The sequence below is a fragment of the Opisthorchis viverrini genome, assembly GCF_000715545.1.
Source record: "Opisthorchis viverrini unplaced genomic scaffold opera_v5_346, whole genome shotgun sequence".
In the NCBI taxonomy this organism is placed as follows: Eukaryota; Metazoa; Platyhelminthes; class Trematoda; order Opisthorchiida; family Opisthorchiidae; genus Opisthorchis; species Opisthorchis viverrini.
The window spans coordinates 352,182-369,606 of NW_008752004.1; the positions used below are offsets into that span (position 1 = coordinate 352,182).

General features: G+C 45.3%; 3 protein-coding genes across 3 annotated transcripts in view; 2 read left to right on the top strand and 1 right to left on the bottom strand.

Moving 5' to 3' along the window:
- The window catches only part of T265_10222 (hypothetical protein), a gene marked incomplete at both ends in the record, with an annotated part of 16,817 nt that extends 2,861 nt beyond the window's left edge, over positions 1–13,956 (bottom strand). Inside the window, 4 exons of the mRNA XM_009176531.1 lie at positions 2,351–2,677; positions 9,719–9,884; positions 13,488–13,736; positions 13,777–13,956. Coding sequence (XP_009174795.1) covers positions 2,351–2,677; positions 9,719–9,884; positions 13,488–13,736; positions 13,777–13,956 — 922 coding nt within the window. The remainder of the gene's footprint in view (positions 1–2,350; positions 2,678–9,718; positions 9,885–13,487; positions 13,737–13,776) is intronic.
- On the top strand, positions 7,059–7,301 carry T265_10221 (hypothetical protein; the record flags this gene model as incomplete). The annotated part of the gene is made up of 1 exon (XM_009176530.1): positions 7,059–7,301. The coding sequence occupies one exon, from the start codon at positions 7,059–7,061 to the stop codon at positions 7,299–7,301; it is 243 nt and encodes an 80-aa protein (XP_009174794.1).
- On the top strand, positions 10,428–15,765 carry T265_10223 (hypothetical protein; the record flags this gene model as incomplete). Its single annotated transcript, XM_009176532.1, has 7 exons — positions 10,428–10,440; positions 11,827–12,009; positions 12,223–12,511; positions 14,092–14,254; positions 14,786–14,974; positions 15,354–15,542; positions 15,637–15,765. The coding sequence occupies 7 exons, from the start codon at positions 10,428–10,430 to the stop codon at positions 15,763–15,765; spliced, it is 1,155 nt and encodes a 384-aa protein (XP_009174796.1).
- Between the last annotated feature and the right edge of the window lie 1,660 nt (positions 15,766–17,425).

Genomic DNA, 17,425 nt, shown 5'->3' on the forward strand with positions numbered 1-17,425 from the left:
AGACGACACTATGGAATGGTCTCACAATCTTCTCCCACTTTTGGCACCAGTTGATCAGTCTTATTATTGTGGATTCTGCGTTCGTCTTTCGAAGAGAGTTGTCACCAAAATTGATTCCAGTCATCGGAATAAGAACTATGGGGGAAACGTGGTAAGCCATATAACCTAGTCATCTAGTATAGTGATTGTGACATCTAGACTACATCGCTTTTGCTCTTTCCTTTACATGAAAGACTCTGGAGTGACCAAAACCTAGACTGGAATCCGGGTTAAAAGATAAGGGTCTCTGAATCATCGATAGATAAACTATTTTCGACACACAAATATGCCCAGTACATCAATCATGCTAACCGAAAAATGAAACTTTTCACTATAGGAAACCGCAATTTATACTTACTGTAGGTTGGATCCGATCCAGTTGGGTCCAAAAATTGGCCAACAATGGATCAGACGATGCATTGTTGTTGGTCTCCGATGACTGTGTGACTGCGGCTGAGGGGACGACTAAACTAGGTTTCGTTTGTCCGGGTTGTGGTTGCTCAAATGTCATGAGATAAAAGCTAAAAAAGAGGGAGACACTTTGTTCACGCAGCAGTCACATGACGTCATCCTTGTCGACAGATAATTAAGGCCAAAGACTTGACACTTGAGCCTTTCACGAGATGTTACCTAATAGATTACGAGTTGGATGAAGTCCTTGAAAAGTAACTGTAACCATAAGGGAAACTACTCACAAGGTTGTTGAGAACTCTTCGACAGCCCACGACCGGTTTCACCCAGGTAGGCGCAGTCCTCGAGTCAACATCAACCTTATATTCTACTTGAACCCATTTTGATGGGCCTCCTGGCATACTTTTTCATCAAAACAGAAGCTGAGTACAAAGATGGGGCCCGCGGGTAGAACCCGTCTACAGCGATGTGAAAATCAAAATAAATCCCGAAATAGTTGTACGTTGAAACTAGATAGGTTCATTCGTCCCAGTAAAAATAATTAATGCTAGGTTACTTCTCCGTATACCCAGATATTTGGGATAGACCAGCTCAGAAACAGTACAACCATTAAGCAAGATACGCCGATGGAAGGAAACAACATACCCTTGGGCGAGAATGCGACTGTAAAATACTTCATGATTACCAACATGTTTAGTCCAAGCCCGTACAAAGTGATGAGTTGTGAAGATATAAAAAAATTAAACTCATTGCTTTTCAAGTAATCAGTAATGCTGACTTTCGCAAGGTTGATACGCACTGCACAGTGTTCCCAAACTAGGCTAAATCGAGAATAGGCGTCACAATGTACCACATACAACCGAATTCTTTCAGCAAACCTGGGAGTCACATCAGGGTCCTTCGTTTAGTAGCCAGAGCAATCAGCGCTTTTTTATCACCCGCTATCGGTTTCTCTCCAGATTTCCTGAATGAGTGTATTGAGGCATAGGCACCCAGGAATGATTGTAGTAGCTACCAGCAAGTCCCTTCCTTGCCCACTTTAATTATTTACTTCACAAAAAGGCTTTCAAAAAACCATGCTTGTACATCAACGAAGCATCCGTGTTGAACAGTGACGTTATAGTATCGATGGTGAAGATGATGGGTGGTAAGTCGAGATAGCTCGGTGCTTAATGCGCGAGTTTCGTGACCAGAAGGTCCGTGGTTCGAACCCAAGTCCAGCATCTCGACTTCTCCTGTCTAGACTTAGGCAACCTCACATTATCTCAGTCCTCGCGCTTCCTTCGGGTGTCATGGCAGCTAGGCACCAAACGGGAGTTGCTGCTTTAGCAATTGTTTATCTTTATTATATCAATGGTAACCAATTCATCAAGTGCTTTTCTAGCTGTTGTGAATTAACCGACTCCTTGTCCATTTCAGTGGTGGTAAGCTCCTCAAAAACGGCAATCAGCGCTCTCATTCTTCCATAATGGGGGGAAATGGTCTCCAAGGAGAAAATTTCCCGCTCCAAGTTAAAGACCGAAATTTCAGAGAAAAACTCACCTTTATATGGGCTTCGGAGCACGCAAGCTCATTAATAATCTCTAAGGTTTAGCGATTAAATACTTTGGTCAGCTGCTCCATCCCAAAACAATCCGGACGGGCGAAACCGTCCAACTTGAGGTGAAGTTTGGCCTTCCAACTACGATTTCCAACTGGTGCTTGGAAGGATCCCTGAATCAAAGAGCTTTTGAAAGCGGGTCGACAAGGTGATCCACTGGAAATAGTCAATCTACGCACATTGAGTAAAACATATGGAACCTTTATTTTCCAACGTGATTGAAATCGACAGACAGGAGATTAAAAATTTTATTGTCCAAAAAGAAAATAATAAAATAAACAAGAGTTTGTGTTTGCTAACTGCAGAAGTTATCCAGACGAATGATGGCTTCTTTGTCGAACACAGCCGGTCTACTAGATTCGCAGTCCATTGCATGGCTGCGATTAGCACTGTGTTCCTCAGCCCACCGCCAAATTCGACGGAGGTAGCCTGAGGAGGCGAGACCACGTACCCAAGGGGTGAAATCTTGTCGTTTGAGGTCACAATGGTTGTTGCTGCTAACAGCCTGCTGTTCAGTTTCAACACCGGTTGGCAACAATATGTTGTGTAGATCATCCTCCCCTATCCACTGGACGTCGCTGACCTCCTCAGGATTCAGTTTGACGAGGCCTGATTCCAGGTTTGTATCTGAAAGAACAGGTCGATCTCATTGAGCGAAGCCATTACGAGAGATTATACATGCATACCACTTATACATATAGTTACCGACCACTGTCCGATACAAGGATACGCGGTGCAACCTCGCAATAAAATGGTAGACTCAAGTTTTAAGAAATCCGGCACTAAAAATACGGGAAAAGGACAAATTTGGAAGTGCAATAGTAAGACGGTCCTTCCCTCTGGTGACGAATCACCAATAAGGAAGGAAAACACAGTGGGAAGCAGCCAATCAGCCGTAACTCTTTTGGTGCCTAGTCGCCATGCCAACCGAAAGCAGAACGAGGGCCGAGATACTGCCAGGTCGCTCAAGCCTAGACAGGGGAAGTCGAGATGAAGAGGTTGGGTTGAAACGACAAACCTTCCGGTCAGTAAATTAGCGCCTTAACCCCTGGGTGCAGTTGAGTGAACATCAACGCGCAGCTTGTGCTACGTAGAATGCAGTTGGAATCAATCCGGAATTTCCGAAGCACTGAAGGCACCTCTGTTGGCAACCTTCCCATGAAACGATGAGTTGAAGACCTGCGGTTCGTATGAGATATGGTCCGTCTTTGGTAGAACTTGCAGTACTTAAATGAAATGCCCCGTGAAAGATAAGTTCTAGGGTAAAACATTAAAACCCGAACCGCGAAAAGATCGGCGGCCCGCCTTGCGGTCATCAAACTTGGAAAAAAGGTATAAAAGCAATTTCCGTATAGATTATGTAGATTGGACCTGTGTCGGAAGACCGTCCAACAGACTAACAAAGACTGCTTGTCAAATGACTCGACGCCTCCGCATCTGTCTCTGTAAACTACACATCCATTAAAGACTGAACAAAACTGTGTGGTGAGACAAGTAGGTGCATCAGAAAGATACGATAAGGATATAAATTCTGAAAACCTTTTCTCAACAACAATAATGTAGATCGGCTTAACGAAATTGTTCCAAGGGTAGTTGGTGGTTGGTTCGTTTTTTCCATGTACTTACGGGGTAATTTATAATTTCCGGTACGCCACCCCGATTGTTTCATTACTTCCGCCTCGTTAATTTTCAAGATTTTTGCATTGCATTATTTCCGCACATTTGAATACGCATTTCCGTAGCCATAGGCGCGAGTGAACATCCTACTCGTAGCCTCGAGCTCAGATGATGCTGAACTTTGCTCGTCGTTCGCACTGAGGACATGTGCATGTTTTACGAAGGGGGATCACGTTTGTCCTGAGTACTACTTAACCCAGGCTGGTTTAGTTTGTTCCCACGGACGACAGTTTGAACTAAAACGAATGTCCCTTATTGATCGAGATAGCTCAGTGGTTAAGGAGCGAACTTACTCACCGGAATGTCAATGGTTCGAACCCAATCTCAGGATCTCGATTGCTCCTGTCTAGGTTTGGGCAACCTGGCGGTATCCCAGTCCTTATGCCTCTTTCCGTTGGCTGGGCAGCTAGGCACCGAAGGCATGCAACAGCTGAATGATTTTTTTTATTGCTGCGAGATCTGATTGGTAAAAATTTCAAATAGGTCTGTGGATGTGGTCATCTCTCTTAATAGTGCACAAAATCAAGGAAAGAAGAGTGAGTAACTAGGTCATTTGTTAAAAGTTAATCAAGTTGTGGTGGTTGCTGTATTGATGAACACACGACAATCGCCTTACAATTTTGGGTCCATGGATTTCTTCTCGCGAGCTTCTACTATCAACAATGTACTAAGGTCCACTCCGGCGAAGCTTAAGAGCACTAAAGGTATCTCTTAGCAATGATTGGATAAACCAATAAGTTTAAGACACTTCACCTGTGTTTCCAATAAGATATGACCTATATTTGGAATTTGTGGAACTCGCGTAACTCTATTTGGGTGCCCCTTGGAACATACGTTCTAGCTTATCTGATAAAAATTTAAACTACAGAAAAACACGACGGCAGTAGTCGGCCGGAGGGTAGTAGTGCGCGTAGGATGAGACGCATTCACCGTCGTGGCCATGCCGGAATAACGAGGCTCCCTGTCACCGCAATCCCACTGTTGAGAACGTTGGAAGTTGGCCGGGTTTTAATGAGGAAAGTTATGAAAGATAGTCTATTTCCAGCCATCCACCCTACTTCTGAAAGCTTGGTAAGAGATCTGACCTCTATAGAGGACACTGTGGTAATATCTACACTCCGGCAACTGCGTAACGGAACATATGGGACGGACTAATGGCTTAGAAAATGACAGGCCGGCAGATGTCGAAGTTAGACTAATTTACCAGGACCGTCTTCTGGACTCTTCTAAATGTCGCACCGTCAATTCTAACTTGAACGAGATCACCCCATTCTTACACAATATTAGGTGTTCCATTGTGGCACGGCGCTACCACGTCACCTGGAACACTGGATACCGGACAAAACAGTGGCGCTGACTGAATCTCGGAGAAACGCCTCTGCCGGTCCCGAACATAATTCGATCCGATGGATTAACGGAAATCAGATGAAACTCAGCGAGCATCTATCGTAAAGCTTGGTGGACACGAAACGCTAAAAAATGGAAGAGTCCAGAGGGCCATGAATTCCAGAGGAATATTCAAGTTGTCCTGCCTGGTCGCTCTCCTGAAACCGCCTGTGAGCACAAGCATGAAAGATCAAGGTGGCGCAACATCGGCCACATACTTTAAACAATTTTCGTGGCCATCTGTTGCCACTAACCTGGATCCTCAAACGGCAGCAGAACCTGGAACCCCCTACAATCTCTGAGACTTATAGCTGCATATCTTCTATTAAGCGGCACCGATCCTGTTTTGGAAGACCTCTAACCTGCATTGTTCAAGGAAGGAGTGAAGTTCTTAGGTAGCTCCTATTTGGTCAGTTTGCCTACATCTTAGAAAAGAAGACTTCCAAGCGGAACCAAGACGCCTCCAGGTTTCCGACAGGCAATCAGAAAATGAGTATTCGGATGTGCAACAGGAAGTTCGATCAAGGAATGCGTCCAGCGCCAAAAGCTGTGGTAGTTTGGAAATGTATTGCAGGCAGCGAGTCACCGTTTGCCGAAGAGTGCCATTGTCCGTATCCGATTCTGATAAGGCAGAAAAGTGGTAAACCTTTGACCCGGCAGAGGTAAAGTAAATCGATTACCAGGTCCGGGCATTGTCAGTACGAATCACCTTCTAGGATGAGGTCCGCGTGATTCTCACTGAGCATGGTTGCAGACGCTACAAGATATGACAGCTAATCAATGTCGACGGCGTTCTAGTTGTCAGTTTCTATCCAGATTACCTGAATGGGTGTTTGGAGTTATAGGAATCCAGGAATGATTGTGACAGAATAGCACTAATCCCTTCTTCATTCACATTTATCCTTCTCTTCGCAAGGCTTTCAGACGAATTGTGAGTGCAAGGTAGCGAATTATCAGTGCTGAACACTGATGTGTCGTCGATGGTGATGACGACGATGATGGGTTCTGGAGCAAACCAATGCACAAACACCAAGCATACAGCGCGAGCGTCTATGAGTAAGCTGGATATTCTTTCAAAAGGCCTAAACCAATGGGAAGCGCGCTCAATGAGCCGAATTGATCCAGAAAGACAAGTCTGGATTAATCAACAGCTGGGAAGGGACTGTATATCTTTTTAAACATCCGGAAACAACATAACAGGGCAATTCCCATCATGTAGGACGATCGTCGACTAGGGAGATAAAAATGGTGTTTCTGAGGACGGAGTAGGAGACATCCTGAAGAACTAATAATTGAGATTCTCGTGCTTGCATTGAGTCTGCTGCCACAGAGCTGCTTCAAGACAGGCCACCTTTTACAATTTTTGCCTATGACTGTTTTATTGCCAGTGTAGCTTAGACGTCTCGTCACGAGCTCTGAAAAGTGTAGGACATCGACTCGTTGTCCCATTTTGCAAGCTCGTTTTACCGTTGGAATTTGGTTTAAGTTAGGAACTGATTACCACCAGGCAAAGTGAACTTAAATAAGGGGTACTGATCGGAACAGAATTCCAGATAGCCTATGATGTAATCCTAATATACTGAGGAATTTGCGCAAAAAAAAAGCAGAAAAGTCAGCAAAAGTAGCAAACAATTTTCCGGTACAAGCCAAAGCTGAAGGNCTGAGGTGAGGAATTTGCGCAAAAAAAAGCAGAAAAGTCAGCAAAAGTAGCAAACAACTTTCCGGTACAAGCCAAAGCTGAAAGAAAGCTGAAGTGAAAGGAAGTATTCTCGGGCGTAGGGTTAGGATGCGAAGGTACAAAGCGCTCGGGAACGATCTTTTGGACAAAATCTCTAGAAAAAAGTACTACTGACTCAGAGAAGTGTGCACAGTCGCGCAATCAACAGGAAATCAAGAACGTACACGGTGAAATCGCTTATTACCACACACATGGGAGTCAGTAAAAATGACATTCCCAATAGAGAACACAAAGGTTGATCAGCACTCAGGTCCTCGAGATCCCTTCACCAGTTGTCGACATCTGGATGAATTAATCGATATACCACCAAACGAAACGAACGAGCACAACTTTTCAAATGCACCGAAAACTAAGACCCCATCGACCAATCTACGCAGCAATCAGTTGCATGAGCCAAAGACTGTGACAACTTCGGTGCTTCAACAAAACGTTTTTCATCGCATACTGTAGGCTTGTGCGCGCAAATTAGTGTTGCTTCAGACGTGTTGATTGGTTGCACAGCCACATAGTCTGTAGCAATTTCCCTACACCTCATGCTTCTTTTATAAAATTACCCGGCCATTCATCCAAACTGATCAGCAAAAAACGAACAGATCACCAAACTGTGTGCTTCCATGGGTAATCTGTCCTTAACACCGGCAAATATTAGCGGGATCATTGTAAACAAGGTTCCACATATTGTCGCCGGAAATGTCTGACGTTCGATATAATAGACAGCTTGCCACTAGATCTGTGAAAAACACATGAAAACTGACCATTGCCTCCATTAAAATCAGTTGGTCCCGCTGCAGCCTACTTTCCACGTATTTTCAAGTAAATCGGTTCGGGAAATCTTATCAGCAGAGATTGTTAGCCAGTAACCACTTCTGCTGTGTCTCACTTCCGTAGCAACGGTTTTTCGCTCTACCACCCTATTAGATTAAACAAAGTAATCGAAATCTATGCACTGCCCTGTCATCCTACCCTACGAGAACTCAACTGCAAACTAGAGTAACTGCTTCAAGATGTCGAAGACGAGTGAGGAAACGCCCGTTATGGCGTACATATCGTCCCCACATCGTGAATTAGGTACCGCTGAATACTCTATTGGAGACTTCAAATTCCCAGACACCTCATTAATTCGACGACAATTTCGGTCCCAGTTGGGACTCCGTTGCACCGCCACCTACTTGTCTGTACGGTCTACCATCAAACTAAACCCAAACACTAACCATACATTGGCTCCGTCATGTTCGTAATCGATAAACTCACACTGTGAGCTCTGACGTAGTTACAGAGATAGTTCTGCAAGCGGAATACCGCTGGAAGGTGTGTCTAATGCTAACATTCCATTCTGGTTCATATTTGGGTTTTTTATTACGTCAGCCTAAATTATAGTTCTGCAAGCGGAATACCGATGGAAGGTGTGTCTAATGCTAACATTCCATTCTGGTTCATATTTGGGTTTTTTATTACCTCCAGCCTAAATTCCCAAATTTTCCGATATCCATAAGGACCTATTTTTCTCAAAACACGAGTCACGTTATTTTCGCTTCGGTTTGTCATGTTTTCCCTCCCGTAGTCACTTCGCAACCCCGTTGGTACACAAAAAATAGCCACCTTCTCTAGATCATCCTTGTTTGAAAGGACGACAGTTTTTCAAAGTCTCAAAACGTCTTTGTTACTACTACGTAGGATACAAAAAAATCTAGGTGAAACTCCGAAATAATTAGAAACGTAACTTTTGGGGTTAATTGGGAATAAGGCCTTGGATAAAATCGAACATAAAGTCCTGTTTAAATGGGTTTGTCTTTTCGATGCATGTCTGATAACAATATTATCTAAAAATATGGGAAATGTAAAGCGATCGCTCCCGAGGGTGACGAAAGGTGGATGCATCGTTATGATGAGGACAAACTGCAGTTTGTTCTTGCCCCCTGCTGGACTCAAATAAACAAAACTGAGTAAGTAGCAAAAGACGGTACGTGCAAGTGAGGACATTCTAGTCGACCTGGGTGACTGCGATTGATGCGACCGCGCGATTCGTGGAGATTTTTTCTTCAAACACACGTTCATAGTCTGGAATGTGTAGTTTTCGGAAACTTTCCCGGTGACATTCACAAATGGCCAAGCAACACATCGACGGACAGCGAAGATGAGAAAATTGATGCCCTCACTCATTGGTCGCCGGCTTGCGACAGGCCTCTTGAAAAGAGAACCTTCGTAGATCGGACAATAATGAGTGTCGACGATGAGGAACAAAAGCGACAGAGACTGTAACTGTCGCGGAAGGAACACGCCAAAGGTAAGAAAAAAATAAATATTGTCAGCTCTGTCTGATCCAGTGATTTTACAGCAATTCTGCATTTAACTAGAGCTACTAAGTTTGGTCGGTCCGGAAAGCAGGCTATGTACAAGGATTCGTCGATAATCCCGAAAAACAATGAAATACATCCCGAATTTCTTCTAACGCCAGGGTCCCCAGAACAGCTAGAAGGACGGCTCATTCAATGGAACTGAGAAAGTTACCTGATAGTAAACGGATGAAAACATCACAAGTAGTTCGGTCTCAATCCTTCATTCTGAGGAAAGTCCCCGACAATACCTTTCTTAGAAAATCGTTCTTCTGATTTTGTCAACTCCCTTGATGTGGGAAAGCTCGTTTGACAAAGGCGACGGGAATGGACCGAACGATCAGGTTAAAAGACCGGACTTATGGTTCCAAAAGTGGTTGTTGGTAGTCAGGGATGAAATTGCATCCAACAAGATGCTTTAGGAAGTTCAGGCTGGCCATAGGTAGATACAATCACTTGTTTTGGTTGTGTAGGGAACTACGGTAGGGAATGCAGTCGCTGAAAGGACCAAGTCCTAAACCGAGGACAACCTACCTATTTTCGGATCCAGAATACTGACCAAAATGTAGTCCATCTCATGTTCAGCCCACTGAGAATTGTCTGACGGTTCATTTGGTGCGGAATAAATGAATCGTGTGAGGAAGTGAAGGGAAGATAAAGGGACGACGGATTCAGAACGCATCCCTAGCTCGTGTTCGATCTGAAAAAGTGTAATTACTAAAAGTTACGTCAGAGTCAGTATCCACCACAAGCATACATGAGAGCAACATACACTGACAGGTACAATCCATCTAGAAACTGCCTCATTAGCTATAGAGAGCTCACTAGATTCCGGTTTTAAGGAAGACCATTGTACAAGCCTCTATAACAGTTGACGGGCAAAAAATTAGCCTGTATGCCAAGACAGTTGGCACAACCCCTCCTAACTGCATTTACACAAGAATGAAGACTAGTTCCTGGTCCAACATCTGACTAGATACCGAAGCTGTATGTTCTCAAGAGAAAAAGCTCAACGTGTACTTGTTTTATCCGCTCCTAACTGCATTTACACAAGAATGAAGACCAGTTCCTGGTCCAACATCTGGCTAGATACCGAAGCTGTATGTTCTCAGGAGAAAAAGCCCAACGTGTACTTGTCTTATCCGTTTCTGGAAGGCTCTCAGCACTTGTTCGATACGTGTGTTATACTAAGAGGGATCAAAAGATCATCGTAAGATACTCACTGACTAACGTGCGCAAATGAATGGTCTACACGGGTGGGTTCGCTAGCCCAAAATCACTTTCCGGAACAGCGATCTATAAAAATTTTCAATTACTGGCCATCACAGCCGGCAGGTACGGTGAACCCTCGTGACCGCTGCAGAAACCAACCTTCAACAGTGATCGCACTGGCATGTCCCGTTAAACTGCCGTTGACGCTTCTCTGTTCTCGGGGGGCCTAGGTAAATGGGTCACCGAATCAAAAACTACACCGTCCTCATTCTAGAATTAAAGAACAGGCACTGATGCGGTAGAATTAGGCGCATGAAGGAACAGCTACTAGAACAGTTTCTATCCTCCGCCACTAGAGAGACCATTCCGATCAACGGCGGCTTTAGGGCCAATGTATCCGCATGCTAGATACAATTTACACAACCAGCATAAAACCGAGCGTTAAAATTGTCACGTGTAGGCCACTAAATCTCCACACATGCCAATCTTAGTTTAAAGTTCGCAAAACCGTGACAAATATCTATCGCATTCAAGTACGAAAGTCCGAACTACCATACAAGGGATGTTTCAAACTGACAGCAATGGTGTGTACGGGATCAGATGACGTTTATTGGAGGGAGTACAAGTTTCGCGACGAAAGATACAAATGAACGTCTTCCATAGAGTACTTGATGATATCTTATCTCACCTTGCCTACAAGATATGTGACGAGCAGAAGTTGATCCAAAGGAAATTTACAGCATGACAGAATGTCGCCACGTCTCACGGCTTAAGAACGCTTCAGTGTCTTGCACAAAAAAGGGTTCATTCTCCATTCTTCGTTGAAACTACGAAGCTCACTACCTCCTTTCCCTTCTCGATTGCCACATCACTGCCCGAAAAACGGAATCTGCAGTTGCCGAAACAAAACTGAATCAAAACGCGAAAAACATACCATCCAGCTGAAATACCGTTTCGATGCATTGTCCCCATGCCACCCGAAGGAAGCACGAGCGCTGAGTTACTGCCTAGTTGCCCAGTATCAGAGATGAAGAGGTTGGGTCAGTAAGTTCACACCTTACCAACGGAACAACCTCGAGCTCGAAGCCTACTATGGCGTGCGAAAAACACACAGAAAGCCAATAACCGGGTCAAGTGGTAACGGAGTAAGTGCGTCCTGAAAAGCTGAACAGCAATCACGTTTGTGACGTTTTTCGCCTGCCCGGTTCCAGTACTGTGTGCGATGCTTAGCTGTACTTCGAGCATCTATCGCTCTCAACGGAAACCCGACCGTCCAAATTCGAAAATGCGAAATCGGTGCGCTCGTTCTTCATCTGAACGTCCGAATCATCGGATCCACCAGGTCAATGCTTTTATCATGTTGCGTCAAGCACGCGCTTGTTGTTGTCATTACCGTTGAAAGAAACATCAGTGTTCCTTCAATCATTCAGCTGTAACACCCTTTCGATGCCTAGCCGTCTGCCATCGGAGGAAGTACGAGGGCTGGAATATTACCAGACTGCCCAAACCTAGACAGGAGAAGTCGAGATGCAGAGGTCGGTTTCAAACCATGGACCTTCCATTCAATAAATCTGCGCTCCAACCACAGCCATCTCACCAGTGTCAGAACACTGGTACTAAACTGAAGTACGACCAAGTCATTCTATTTAGTGACCCACAACAAAAAGAGAAAGGGATTTGAGGCTAACATGCCACAAACATCCAAACAGTCTGGACCAGACAGCGGCAGGTCCACTTGAGATGTGCGAAGGCATGAAATACGAAAGACGCTAAGGGACGAGGCAAACAACTCTGATAGTAAGCACGTTACCGGTTCCATATATCAGCTGGTTGTCCTGGAGCGAGATGGCCCAATTGGTTAGAGCGCGAGTTTACTGACCAGAAGGTTCATGGCTTGAACCCGACCTCTGCCTCTCGACTTCCCCTGTCTAGGCTTTGGCAACCTGGCAGTATCCCAGCCCTCGTGCAACCTTCGGGCGGCATGGCAGTTAGGCACCGCAAGGGTGCTACAGCCGGACGATTTTTTGGTTGTCTAGGGACTGCTATACAACCCATACTCACAGCACACTCACGGCCTATGCAAGGTATGTGTTCAGTCGGTTGGCCTCCAAGCTGGTGGTCCCTCAGACTGTTCACTAAAATAAGAAGTAACAATTCATTTCCTCTTATCCGACTCCGCAATTAACGCTGATTAGTTTTGTTCGACGGGTAGTGTTTTATGGAAGAATGAATGGTCTCGCTTCAGCTACCAAGCAACAGCAGATGTATCATCATCATCGTCATCATCATCATCATCATCATCATCACCATCATCATCATCATCATCATCGTCATCATCACAATCAACAGTATGACATCAGTGTTCACCAACGATGCTTCGCTGTCGCATTTGTATCAACCTCAAGAGACTCATGATTTAGAGAGACATCAAAATAGGCATGAAACGTCAATGGTTTCTTTCACAAAACCAAAACGCACTGGGAGGATCCCGGAACTATCGCAGCTAGACATCGGCTGGACATCTAGACAACTCAGTGGCCAAGTGGTGTCAGTCTAGCAGGAACTGGTGTGCCTGCTCGGCGGTGTGTGTACACATATGGTTAGATTCCGATTCGTCAGTGTGTTGTTCATACACGACACACCATTTGCGCAAAGCCGGTGAATCATTTGATGTGGACCAATCATGCAGTGGGACTGAAGCGCTGCATACCCTTCGGTTTATTGAAAGACGTAGTGTCTCCCTGTTTGTTTTCAAACCTGAATACCTGGATCGACCGACCCATTAGCTGCTCCCAAATAATTCCTCATCAATTCAAACTTGTTGTCCAGGATCAAAGTAGTTAGTATTAACGTGGGAAACTCGTAGCGAATTATATCGATTAACTACAGCTACACGGTTTACACGCATACAAGTGTACCTACTCAACACCGTACGAGATCGACAGCGATCGCCTATAAACAATGGGCCATAGTTTATTGCAGAAAGACACCTACAAATGTATCATCATCGAGTGTTCATATGTAATTTCATATGTAATTTCGCCGAAACGGCGACAGAAAACACAAACAGAGGAAAAGCACACATACTTACCTTCCGCTGTGCTGCTAATCTCACCCCCAAGGCATTTTCTTCAACCAGCTCCGACGGCAGATTTACAATAGGATGACTGCAGCATGTGTTAGACCACAGATTCGGATAGGTAAACTTCGACGCAGCTCGACGCTGTATAAGTAGCTGTAGAGGAGAATCCGGTAGGCAGGGTTGAAGTTTTCGAAATAAGAACAAGCTGAAGGCCCGGTGTAAAGGTGGGGTTGCACCGTCTATAACCTCGTGGCAGTCCTGTAGATGGATTGCTTACTTGGAATAAAATAAGACAAACTTTCTTGGAAGCATAACCCAACACCCTATCTGATTCATCCACCTTTAGGCATGATTCAGTTGACATATAATGCTCCTGTATTTCGTACAAGCGTTTGCTTCTGCCTCCCGGTGCAGCAACCTTGGTGAAATTCTGAATAGTAGTGAGAATAGATGAGAGGTGCTTTTTAAGAAAGCGCATTACACGGCGTCTGAAACGAAAAAAAAGTTCGATGAATAACTCTGAACTGACATGATGAATAAAAATTGCCTAGGGCAAAAACACAAAACTGATTAGGTCCCGTGCGCAGATTACACAAACCTTTAGTACCCGCAGGGGGGCGAGCTGGCTCAGTAGTTATAGCGCGAATTTACTGACCGGAGAGTCCGGAAGGACCCGACTTCCACCTCTCGACTTCCGCTGTCTAGGCTTGGGCAACCTGGTAGTATCCCAGCCCTCATGCTTCATTCGGGTGGCATGGCAGCTAATCACTGAAAGGGTGTTACAGCTGAATGATTCTTATTACCTACATAAATGAATAAACATTCTGTCAGCTATTAGGTAAACTTCGACGCAGCTCGACGTTGTATAAGTAGCTGTAGAGGAGAATCCGGTAGGCAGGGTTGAAGTTTTCGAAATAAGAACAAGCTGAAGGCCCGGTGTAAAGGTGGGGTTGCACCGTCTATAACCTCGTGGCAGTCCTGTAGATGGATTGCTTACTTGGAATAAAATAAGACAAACTTTCTTGGAAGCATAACCCAAAACCCTATCTGATTCATCCACCTTTAGGCATGATTCAGTTGACATATAATGCTCCTGTATTTCGTACAAGCGTTTGCTTCTGCCTCCCGGTGCAGCAACCTTGGTGAAATTCTGAATAGTAGTGAGAATAGATGAGAGGTGCTTTTTAAGAAAGCGCATTACACGGCGTCTGAAACGAAAAAAAAGTTCGATGAACAACTCTGAACTGACACGATGAATAAAAATTGCCTAGGGCAAAAACACAAAACTCATTAGGTCCCGTGCGCAGATTACACAAACCTTTAGTACCCGCAGGGGGGCGAGCTGGCTCAGTAGTTATAGCGCGAATTTACTGACCGGAGAGTCCGGAAGGACCCGACCTCCACCTCTCGACTTCCGCTGTCTAGGCTTGGGCAACTTGGTAGTATCCCAGCCCTCATGCTTCATTCGGGTGGCATGGCAGCTAATCACTGAAAGGGTGTTACAGCTGAATGATTCTTATTACCTACATAAATGAATAAACATTCAGTTTGTCAGCTATAAACCATGTACCATAGGTAGCTTAGTTTCAGTTGCTAGTTTCGATCACCGGAAAACGGGAAACGGAACACACAACCAAACCTTGGAGATCAATTGTTAGTCTTCAACTAGTCCGCTGGGATACCGGCAAGGGCCGGAGACCTAGACAGGAAGATAGAGTCCTCATAGTAGTGAGAATAGATGAGAGGTGCTTTTTAAGAAAGCGCATTACACGGCGTCTGAAACGAAAAAAAAGTTCGATGAACAACTCTGAACTGACACGATGAATAAAAATTGCCTAGGGCAAAAACACAAAACTCATTAGGTCCCGTGCGCAGATTACACAAACCTTTAGTACCCGCAGGGGGGCGAGCTGGCTCAGTAGTTATAGCGCGAATTTACTGACCGGAGAGTCCGGAAGGACCCGACCTCCACCTCTCGACTTCCGCTGTCTAGGCTTGGGCAACTTGGTAGTATCCCAGCCCTCATGCTTCATTCGGGTGGCATGGCAACTAATCACTGAAAGGGTGTTACAGCTGAATGATTCTTATTACCTACATAAATGAATAAACATTCAGTTTGTCAGCTATAAACCATGTACCATAGGTAGCTTAGTTTCAGTTGCTAGTTTCGATCACCGGAAAACGGGAAACGGAACACACAACCAAACCTTGGAGATCAATTGTTAGTCTTCAACTAGTCCGCTGGGATACCGGCAAGGGCCGGAGACCTAGACAGGAAGACGAGTAGAGTCCTCAATCAAGGCTTCTGACTCAAAAGCCTAACTGTAAGGGAGCGGTGGTTGGTAAGTCCTCCGGCTGTGGCAACTTTTCGGTTCTAGCTGCCATGCCACCCGAAAGAAGCACGAAGGATGGGATACTGCCAGGCTTCACAAACCTAGACAGGAGTCGAGGTAGCAAGGTTGCTTTCGAACCAGGGATCTCCCGATCAGTAGGTTCGCGCCCTAACTACTGAGTCATCTCGAGCTCAAAGGGGTTAGTGTAACACCGCCAGGACAGCATTCACTTTTAAGGAGCAAGTCGCCATACATGTTGCGACCCCCAATCGGAAGGACCAGGAGACTATGGTAGGCATGTGACTGTCAAACGTACAATCCCCAGTACAGCCCATTGTGTTATGGAGGTACGCAGACCGTCACACTGCGGCAAGATCCAGTCACTTCTTGACGGGTATACAAGGCACTCTTCTACAGGTTCGAGTGTAGGCAGATCCACCAGGCTTCTAGGGGCGATGGATCAAACTATTCAATCAACAACCAGTCAAATCAATCAAATCGCTCTCCTGTCTTTATTACAGCCTCTAACGGGTGAACTCTTGAGCAAATTAACCAGCAAACCGAGTCCGCGTGCACTTTAGAACAGACATCTGCTGAACACCTGAACAAAGCATCGCGATGGAGCTTACAGCAAGTTCAATGTCTAGACACCAAAAACGAGATTATGTAGCTGTCGCAGCAGGATCTGCTGGTGTTTGCATAACCCCTAGTTCGTGAATGGCCCGAATAGATACCCGTAAATAGCGGAATCTGTGCTGTCCGACCGTCTGTTCCTCATAAGAACCTGCAATAATCGGAAACCAATATATCCCTACTTGCGATTCCTAATTATGCACCACAAAATAGTAGCCCCGGTTCGGTGAACGGTACTTCCTATCTGGAACTAACACCTATCCATTACGAAGAGCTCTAATGCAGTAGTCATAGCTGGAGACTTCAGAGCACAAGCAGAACGCTTTAGTTCCTCAAAGGCACGCTTCGGTAAACTAAAAAATTGTGATACCCGTCACGAAGAGACTGAACCTTACTGTGGTGTGACGGTTTGCGCACCTCAACGATCCAATGAGCTATGGGGAGTGTCCCATGACACTCAGAGTCTCTCATACCAGGTTGGTCAATGGTTAGGGGTCTGACGAACACAGTCTCCTGGTCCTCCAGGTTGGGGGTTGAAACATGTGGCGACTTGTTCCGTAGAAATGGTAATGCAGTTGCATTTCCCGCCAAACACCGCTGCCTTGCGGTTAGGCTTTTGAGCCAAAGGCTTTGGTTGAGGACCCTAATCATCCTCCTGTCAGGTGTGGGCGCCCTGGCAGTATCCCAGCTCTCGTACAACCATGACACTCACAATTCACAATACTCTCATGCCACATCGGCCGTTGCGTGGTGCCATCAGCCGGGTCGCCTTACTTGCTGCACACAGCAGGACGGGTAAGCGAAAACAGACTACTGCTGACGCCTCCCTTCTTTCTTTTTCATATACTTTTTCTTCCTCCTCTCCCCACTCCATTATTAACTCCCTCCTTTTAGGTCCAGTACTTAGGACTGATGACTCCGTTCGTCATGCATCGGTTTTGCGTGCAGCATCTGCTCGTCACATGGTGCCGACATCTTCAG